The sequence below is a fragment of the Perognathus longimembris genome, chromosome 11, assembly GCF_023159225.1.
Source record: "Perognathus longimembris pacificus isolate PPM17 chromosome 11, ASM2315922v1, whole genome shotgun sequence".
NCBI lineage: Eukaryota > Metazoa > Chordata > Mammalia > Rodentia > Heteromyidae > Perognathus > Perognathus longimembris.
This window is the reverse complement of record NC_063171.1, coordinates 68,841,637-68,851,722: the sequence shown is the minus strand read 5'-3', so window position 1 is coordinate 68,851,722 and position 10,086 is coordinate 68,841,637. Positions and strand designations below refer to the sequence as shown.

The 10,086-nt window shown below is 45.3% G+C and overlaps 1 protein-coding gene across 1 annotated transcript in view; it reads left to right on the top strand.

Annotated features, from left to right (window-relative positions):
- Window positions 1–10,086, top strand: part of Dnah14 (dynein axonemal heavy chain 14) — a 199,822-nt gene that overhangs the window by 155,093 nt on the left and 34,643 nt on the right. The window contains 3 exon segments of the mRNA XM_048358265.1: window positions 2,545–2,676; window positions 4,151–4,246; window positions 8,893–9,033. Of these exon segments, the coding sequence (XP_048214222.1) occupies window positions 2,545–2,676; window positions 4,151–4,246; window positions 8,893–9,033 (369 nt within the window).

Sequence of the window (10,086 nt, the reverse complement as noted above, 5' to 3'; positions counted from 1 at the left end):
CACAAATATTACCTTATGTGGGAGGAAATGGGTGACAGATTAAGACACAGAAAAGAGTAAAAGTAAGGTAGCTAGGAAAGTAAGGAAGGGTTTTGCTAGTGTAGATTTGAGTGAGAAGAACATAGCTTTGCTGTAGAGGTTCAAGAAAGGAGAGCAAGGCCAGCATTCTGCACAGCCAACTCCAAGGCCCCAGCAGAGGGGGCAGGCCACAGTGGACAGGTGAGTCCTGAGAAATAAGAATGAGGTGGCAGAGTGGGAAAAAAATCTCACTAGACACGGGACCAGTACACTGGAGACAGAAGTAAAAGATGGCAAATTTCACAGATATAGCCAGCATCCACCAGAGCTGAAAGGACTAGAGCAGATTCTCTCCTAGAAACCTCAAGGGCAGTGTGGCCTTATCTAATCTTAATTTCAGGCTTCTTGCCTCCAGAATTCTGAGAGAATACGTTGATGTCCTTTGAAATGTCCTGGTAATATGTTAGAGCAGCCACAGGTCACTCATGCAGACTTTGGTACTGGGAGGTAGTTGCTGCTGTAACCAATCTCTGAAGATGAGGAAGTGGATGAACAAGGCTAGAAGAATATACAGACTCTGGTGTTATGTAGGAGACTGAGAGCTGAGATCCCAGACAGTCACAGTGATGTGTGCACTATTAATAGTAAGTGGTACTGTCCTAGGGAGAAGAGGTGAGTACTTATGAGTTCACTTAAAAAGTATGTAATTATGACCTGTCATAAGACATGATGATAGAGTAGCTAATAAACACATTTCTTAGATTGTAACAGAGAAGACAGCTATCAGAGAGTTAATTAGTTGCACTAAGAGTCTGTGCTACTAGGAAGTCTAGGATTGTATGGGAACAAGGTAGTTTTTTAGAAGATGGTTAGTGTTGATATTCATATTATTCATGAATTAATGCAACAGTGACTCACTGTAAGATATATTTAGCAAATATATTTCCCTGTGGCTTTTGTTTAAATAGATCTTTGGAGTAAAAAGTAATTAATAATTCATTTAAATAATGATAAAAAAATATTTTTTTAAAAGTCAAGCTATTCTCTGGTGGCTCACACCTGTAATCCTAGCTACTCAGGAGGCTGAGATCTGAGGATCAAGGTTCAAAGCCAGCCTGAAAAAGTCCATAAGGCTCTTACCTTCAATTAACCACCAATAAAAAGCCAAAAATGGAGCTGTGGCTCAAATGGTAGAGCATCAGCCCTGAGTGAAAAAGCTGAGAGGCAGTATCTAGACCCTGAGTTAAAGCCCCATTGTCAGCAAGAGAGAGAACTTAAGGAAGGAAGAAAGGGAACGAAAGGAAGAAAAAAGAGAAAAAGAAAGAGAGAGAGAGAAGGAGGGGGAGAGAAGGAGGGGGAGAGAGGGAGGGAGGGAGGGAGGGGAGGAGAAAAAAGGCAAGCAATATTTTAGGTGAATAAGAAGACAGCATTACACAAGAGTTACACCCCGGGCTGGGGATATAGCCTAGCGGCAAGAGTGCCTGCCTCAGATACACGAGGCCCTAGGTTCGATTCCCCAGCACCACATATACAGAAAACGGCCAGAGGTGGCGCTGTGGCTCAAGTGGCAGAGTGCTAGCCTTGAGCGGGAAGAAGCCAGGGACAGTGCTCAGGCCCTGAGTCCAAGGCCCAGGACTGGCAAAAAAAAAAAAAAAAGAGTTACACCCCTTATTGGAAGGTGACTCCCCCCTCCCAATTCTCATAGCCCCACATATAACAGCTTCTTCTCAGAAGTGACTTTCCCCTGAAATCCCCACAGTCCATGTAATGTAACCCACCAGACTGCCCCCTGCTACCTAATGTAACCCATGTGACTGTCCCCTAAAATTTTGTTCAGATTCTGCCCACATCTGCCCAATGCTGCTGCCTCCATTCCTGCTTGGAGCATCCCTGCAGGTCTGACCGGCAGTAAGTCCTTGAACCTGTAAAAAGAAAAAGAAATAATACACTGAGAATGGGCCACCATCTGACTTATTTAAGAAAATTATTCTTCCAGGCAAGAGAGGAGATGCCAGTTTTGGAAGAGAAAAGGAATCTCAGTCTGAAAATGACTTCATTCCGGTCATGACTCCCACAAGTAGATAGGAAATGGCAGATATCCAGCTCTGAAGGAAGCGGCTCCATGGGCAGGGGACACAGCTCGGCCAGCCTGCCCCCCGCGAGCCCTGGCTCACAGGGCCTGCGCGGGGCCTGCGCCTCCTACGAGCCACCTGGGTGGGGAGCAGCCTGCAACCCCCTCCCAAGGAAGGGCACCCAGTGATGCCAGGCCTCCTGTACCCAAGCCCCTTCGCGGAAACCACAGCAGAGCTGCTACCGTGCTCCAGGACCAGACCTCCTGGGCAGAGGTTTTTCCTGTTCCGGCTCAGGGCTGACTTCCACCTAGACACTCTATGTGTCTTTTGACTTTGCTATTGAAAAGTACCTGAAATAAATATTGAAAAATCATGGAAGTAAAACTTCAGTCTCATGAACATTAGAGAAAACTTCAGATGGATAATCCTTTTTCTCACTAATAATTCTCTCTAGGTTTTCCTGAAGCTGAAAAAGATTTTAAGCTTGCCTGATTTTAACCCAAGTAAGGTTGCTCTGGTTTCCGTGGCTTGCTGCTCCATGTGCCAGTGGGTTATAGCTCTGAACCACTACCATGAGGTGCAGAAGGTAGGCCCGGAGACTAACACTATATCATCTTATGTATTCATTATAATATGTTGACCATAATAAGCTATTTTATGTCCCTTTGTACACATACAACATAACTGGAAAGTTCTCTTTACTGGTTGATACCTACGAGCATCTCAAAAAAAAAGGGGGAAATTGTCCTTTTTACTATTTTATTAGCATATATTGTTGAAGTTTCATTGTGACAGTTTTATAGATACCTATAGTATTCTTTGAACAAGTACACTCTGCTATATTCCCTTAGTCTCTCTGCCTCCCTTCCCCTTTTCCAACCAGAATTTGGTGGGTTTTATTAAGGTATCTTCCGTGTGTGTGTGTGTGTGTGTGTGTGTGTGTGTGTGTGTGTGTGTGTGTGTGATGTACTCCTCTTCACCCTCTGGTACCTCTTTCCCTCTCCTGTTCTGCTGATGCTCCCTCTAGACAGTTGCCTTTTTATATTCATTGCCATAGTCATCATCATCATCATCATCATCGGTCTTGATTCTACATTTGAGTGAAAATATGCAATATTTGGCTTTTTATAATTGGCTCTTTTATTTTTTAATTTTAGTTATTATTATAAAGGTGATGTACAGAAGGTGACAGTTACATAAGTCAGATAAAGAGTACATTTCTTCTTGGACAATGTCATCCACATCCTTCCCTTTCTCTATCTCAGTTTTTCCCTCCCAACCCCACCCACAAGTTATTTAGTTCATTTTCCGCATAGTGTCTAGTGACTACCATTGCTGCATTTGTTCACCCTTTGTCCCTCCATTTCTGTGCCCCCCCCCCCCAGCCCTTCCAAAGACAGATAAACAGGGGCTGGGGATATGGCCTAGTGGCAAGAGCGCTTGCCTCATATACATGAAGCCCTGGTTCGATTCCCCAGCACCACATATACAGAAAATGGCCAGAAGTGGTGCTGCGGCTCAAGTGGCAGAGTGCTAGCCTTGAGCAAAAAGAAGCCAGGGACAGTGCTCAGGCCCTGAGTTCAAGGCCCAGGACTGGCAAAAAAAAAAAAAGACAGATAAACAAACAAAACAAAGAGGCAAGAAAACAAAAACAGCAACAAAGAAAAACGCTTGTTTCTTCTTCCTGGAGTTCATTTCAATGAATATTATTTTATATGACATATGACCAGATGCACACGGGCATTGTGATTTGGGTGGGTGTTATTTCATGTGACCAGATGCACATTATGATTTGGCTTCTTGCTCAACAGAACATCTATTTCCATCCATCTTTCTGGAAATAGTGTAACTTCATGCTTATTTGTGGCTAAACAGTACTCCATGATATATAGGTACCACATTTTTATCCATTTTTCAGTTATTAGGCATCTAAGTTGATTCTACAACTTGGCTATTGTGAACAGTGTTGCTATAAACATGAGTGCGTGGTTTTCATCAAAGGCATTTTTAACAGTTAACTTGACTTTCTAACACATAAATGTCCTGTCATTCACTTTAAGATGGTGGTCCCTAAACAAAGGCAAGTTGATGAAGCTCAAAACGTCCTTAGAATTGCAAAGCAAAGACTGGCTGAAAAGCAAAGGGGCGTGCAGCTGGTAAGAATTTTTCTTTTTACTTATTAAATTATCAGTACTTTTATGAACTCAACAGAAACTTGGGGAAGCAGTTGTTGCCTCAGGAACTGCGGGGCAGGTGTGGGAGGCCTTGCCCGAAATGCAGAGAGGCCCTGGGCCTGTCCCAGCAGGTGGGAAGAGGGAGCATTGTCTCAAAGATACATTGCAAGATTAAGTAAGTAACGTAGATATCATATGTAAAGTTCTTAGTGCCTGCTACGTAATAAAACATCCAATAATGGTGATTATTGTCTCATTTTAATTTAGCATTTCACCAAATTTCTTTGGGAGAAAGACTTATCTGGTTACAATCTGTATTCCTCACTTTACCTGTTTATATCAATTACTTAGCGACGTTGGAAAGGCATGGTTCTTTCTTAAATGTCTGGTTTTGAATGACAGTGAACTTCCACTATGAGAGCACGCGCAGGCCTGAGCTCGCCAGTCCCTCCCTGCCTGGCTACACTTATCCTGAATACGTGACACGAGAGAATCCAGACAGCCAACAGCAGGTGTGCTCTTCCTGCTGACAGCTCCTGGCCTGGATGGTTCTCTGAACACACAGGTTTCCATGTAATCATCAGCACTTGAGAATTTTGTATTTCATTTTAAAATCTAAATCTTTGTCTTCTCTTGAAAACTCAGAAAATCTGGGAACCAAGCACAATTTTTTCACTCAAAGCTGGTGCTCTACCACTTGAGCCATGCCTCCACTTGTGGGTTTCTGCTTGTGATTTAGAGATGAGAGCCTCTCAGATTTGTTTGCCTGGACTGGCTCTGAATTGAGATTCTCAGCTCTCAGCCTCCCGCGTAGCTAGCAGGTGTGAGCCGCTGGTGCCGGCAGAGACCATTGTCCTCATTCGAATGTAATCAGCCCCAGTGTGTATGGACTACCTGGTCCTGGGACGTTTCTTGCATACTCAGATAGCCACACCACATTGAATATGTGTGAAGGAAATAAATGAATTTGGACTTCGTTCCCTTCATTTTGGTATATCACTTTGTTTTACCATAACTTATTACCTACACAGTTTTATTTTGATAGATGCTGATGACAGCAAATGTTTCCTGAGCTTTTACTATATCCTAAGTGCCATGCTAGCACTTTATATACAATTTTCTCAATCTTCAAAACAATATTTAGAATTACATATTTACAAAGGAGAGAACTAAACTTGAAGGCATTAGTCCATTTCTTTAAGATCTGAAGCTGTTGGGGTGATGGTAGACAAACTATGCAGTGTAAAATCCTTATACCCAGGATGATAGTAAAAATACTCAGCAACCAGTCAGAATGGCCCTGCGCGAGCCCGCCAGCTCAGTTCACAGATGAGGCTTGGGGCTGGGACAGGCAGTGAGGGTCGGCACACGGGGCCAGGCAGAAGCCAGCCCTCCAACTGGCCGCACTGAGGACACGAGACACAACAGTCACATGCAGGTGGCCCCATCACCAGCCACAGAGCATTGCCTCCAAGGTGCCATGAGACGTCGTGCAGCTCAGTGCACATGGAGGCCACAAGGTACGTCTCAAGTGTTAACCCATGGAGATCACACATAGTATCTACGCGACCACAGACGGTGGGAAACTGCACAACTGGGAAACTCACAGATACGTAGAAAGTAAATAACACATCTTAGTAGATCAGAGAAGAAAGCACAAGGGAAATTAGGAAATGCACAGAGACAACTGAAGGACAGTATTCCAAAGAAAACTAAGTTTAAAAGGAGGAGAGTTGATGTACAGAGAGGTTATAGTTACATATATAAGGTAAAGAGTACATTTCTCATGAACATTGCTACCCCTCCCTTCCCCCACCACCCTCATTACCTGATTTATGTAGCTGTAACCCCTCTGCACATCACCTTTACAATAAAATAAAATTTTTAAAAAAAGAATTGTGCTCCCCTCTCTACCATAATCAACTCTCAAGCAGATAAAGCTTTCCAGAGAAAGATAATTCTGCATTTATAAATGGAAGAGCCAAGAACTTAAATAGTTGTCTCTTCACTTGTACCTTTTCCACTTGATACACATTCACGACTTTTACATTATTTCTGTTTTTAACAAGATATTTTGGTAGGGGCTGGGGATATGGCCTAGTGGCAAGAGTGCTTGCCTCGTATACATGAAGCCCTGGGTTCAATTCCCCAGCACCACATATACAGAAAAAACGGCCAGAAGTGGCACTGTGGCTCAAGTGGCAGAGTGCTAGTCTTGAGCAAAAAGAAGCCAGGGACAGTGCTCAGGCCCTGAGTCCAAGCCCCAGGACTGGCCAAAAAAAAAAAACAAGATGTTTTGGTGAGAACTCCGTAAAGTTAAGTCAATAAAATATTCATGGTGTGCTTATATCCTAGGGGAGGGGGGGGGCAGAAAGGAGGAAGATTTCAAGTCAGTAACCTGAAGGAACTAGAAAAAGAACAAACTAGACTCAAAGCAAGCTATAGAAAAGAAATTAGAAGATTAGAACCGACATAAAGCAGAAAAGAGAAAAACATCATAGAAAACTGGTGAAGCAAAAAGTTAAGGGTCTTTTAGAGATCATCAAAATTAACACATCTCTAGTTTAAGCAGAGCAAGACAGAAGGGAAAGAGCGAGAGAAAGGAGATGCAAATAACTAAAATCAGAAAAATCTCTGATTTAAGCAGAGAAAGACTGTGGGAGACAGGGAGGGCTTGTCTTTTGGAGTTCTTGTAATGATAATGCCATGAAAGCAGGTGGCAGCTCTGTATTCCTCAACCCCGCTGGGGGCTGGGAAGGCTGAGGCCAGTGGAAGGCTCTGCCCTCATGACTTACTTGAAAGTCTGAGAAAAAAACAAGAAACTTAAAGTTGCAGAAGATAGACACTTTGGGGCTATAGGTTAAGTAACTAGAAAATTCAAGATAATTGAAGCACTAAGATGTATCCACATGCAAATGCTCTCTACCCAGCAGATTTCCTATTGAATAGACATGAGTTAGAAAACATAGTGGAAGAAAAATGGCAGATTTGTAACAGCAGCTAATATTACAAATATCTAGGAATAAACTTTGTTATGAAATATGCACTATCAGTGTAACACAAACTATGGCTGTACCAAATAAAAATATTCTTTTTTTTTTTTTTTTTTTTTTTGGCCAGTCCTGGGCCTTGGACTCAGGGCCTGAGCACTGTCCCTGGCTTTTTCTTGCTCAAGGCTAGCACTCTGCCACTTGAGCCACAGCGCCACTTCTGGCCGTTTTCTGTATATGTGGTGCTGGGGAATCGAACCCAGGGCCTCATGTATACAAGGCAAGCACTCTTGCCACTAGGCCATATCCCCAGCCCATAAAAATATTCTTGAGGGCTGGGGATATAGCCTAGTGGCAAGAGTGCCTGCCTCGGATACACGAGGCCCTAGGTTCGATACCCCAGCACCACATATACAGAAAACGGCCAGAAGCGGCGCTGTGGCTCAAGTGGCAGAGTGCTAGCCTTGAGCGGGAAGAAGCCAGGGACAGTGCTCAGGCCCTGAGTCCAAGGCCCAGGACTGGCCAAAAAAAAAAAATAAAAAATAAAAAAAAAAAATATTCTTGAATAAAACTATCCTAAAGATGTTAGCTTCCCTAAATTAGTCCATAAACTTGAAATAACTACAATTAAAATGCCAGCAGATTCTTTTTGAAACTTTTCAAAATAATACTATAAATGTAATAAGTTTAATTTTTAAAAAATTTCCAACCACAAGTAAATCAAACTCAAAGCAGAAAGTAGGGAAGGTATTTGCAAACACATAGTATGGGGTGTACCTTGGTGCTTTGTAAACGCTTGAGCAGCTTGAGGAAGCCATTGTCACCAGACAGAAGACCGCGCTCACCTCCGAGAGGCGGCCTGCAGGAAGTGTGACCGCCCTGTGCATGCCACGTCTCCTCAGACAGCGCTGGAGGTGGCCACTGCCAGCTCCACTGTCTGCTGCTGCCCAGGACACAGACGCTACCCCTCAACACAGACAGCTTGCCAGGAATGGTTGCAAGCATTTAATTCTGAAATGAGTGTTGCTATGACCCCCCGTTTAACAAATGAGGCATGGATCTTTGGGTGGCCAGCAAGAGTCAGTGCCCAGGTACCTGACCCCACCCACAGGCAGCAGACACTCAGGACATGCAGCAGTACCGAGGGCCAAGCCCCACGCCAGGCTCCCCACAAGCTCCGTGCAACACCCAGGTCCCCCTGGGAGCAGCAGCCCCCACCCAGCCACACGCCCCTTCCCTTTGTGGGAGCCCCCCCACCCCCACCAGCCACACGCCCCTTCCCGTTTTAGAAATTGGCCTTTGGGCCAACTGGGCCCCAGTGTAAATGAGGCTTCTGAAGAATCTAGACAGCTGGGAGGAGACATCATGTGCCAGGCTGCGCATGACGGTGCACACCTGGAATCCAGCTGCTCGGAGACAGGCAGGAGGATCCTACACCAGCGCCAGAGGAAAGTGGATGTGATAAACATTTAGCATTTCAAATGCACCCTTGAGCATCCACGTGCATGGGTGTGGGTCCTGTGAGCCACCCAGGAAGGCTTTCCAGGGTGTCACCATGAAGCACTTGCACACTGTGGTGCCAACGAACCTGTAAACAACGGACCAGTAAGGGTTTTTGTTGTTTTAATTATTTTTCAGGTGGAAGACCATTTGCAGGCTTTGCAGGCCAACTACAAAGACATTGTAGCTGAAAAACAGCAGTTAGCAAATCGGAGAAAACTGGCCACCAGACGCTTGCAGTGTGCAGCAGTCCTTCTGAGCGTCCTGGCGGAGGAAAAGGCAGGCTACACCCCCCGGCTGACAGCACCACTCATTTCCCCAAGCCCAGCACACCCCACGATGTGTGACGCACCGCTAGAGCTGCCTCCCCCTCCCGATTCCTACTGGGGTCTGATGTCTTACTCAGATGAAATCACGGAACCCTGTCAGAAGCAGTAGGAGAGAGTCTCGGCCCTCTGCAGTCTTCTCTTCTCCCGCTTCTAAGACATTAGCCCACTTTCATCTGTCTGATGAGGCCCCAAACACATCTGGAGCTTTCCTTCCTCATCCTGAAACCATCCAGGCCAAAGGTGTAAGACAGGGGTGGGGCTGAAGGGAGGGGCCATCATGACAGAAGAAAGTGATCATTTTATGTCATTCTGTCACTATTCTGGCCCTCTTATCTCTTTTTAATTTCTCCTCTAACTCACTTATTTGAGTCTCAAGTAAGCTGGCAAAATTCTTAGTTTAGTTACACTTCAGCTATTACAAAATTCTCAAGGTAATTCTAATGTGATGATTTAAATAAACACATGCCAAGGAAGACCTACAGGGCAGGGAGAGGAAGCTGATGACTGAATCCTACCAACCCAAAGGAAGCTGGGGCCCGCGGAGGCCACGGCCCTGCTGAGAAGAAGGGCCCCTGGCGTGGGGCAGGCTTTAAGTGTCCAGGCACTTAAATAATTGTTAATCAAGTTATTTTGATACAGTTTTGAAGCATGTTCCTCCGGCTCTGCGCCTGCCCAGTGACCACGGAACTGAGTGCAGGCAGTGTTGATGCAGCCTGAGGCACAAGGTGGAGAAAGGAGGCGTCAGGAAGCCTTGGTGCTTCGGAGTTACGCAGTGCCAGTCACAGTAACTGTGAACTGGGGGTTGGAGAGGGAGTTAGGGGCTCTTTGGGGGTTTTTCAGATGGGGTCTCCCTGTGCAGCCTGGGCTGGCCTCCGAGTCTCACCTCTAAGGTGCTGGGCTCCCACGCAGCCTGAACAGGTGTGTCCCAAGCCATCTTCCCGTGGCCACACCCGGGACGGCCCGAGAGCCTCCCCGAGGAGACAGGGCCTGAGGACGGCATGAT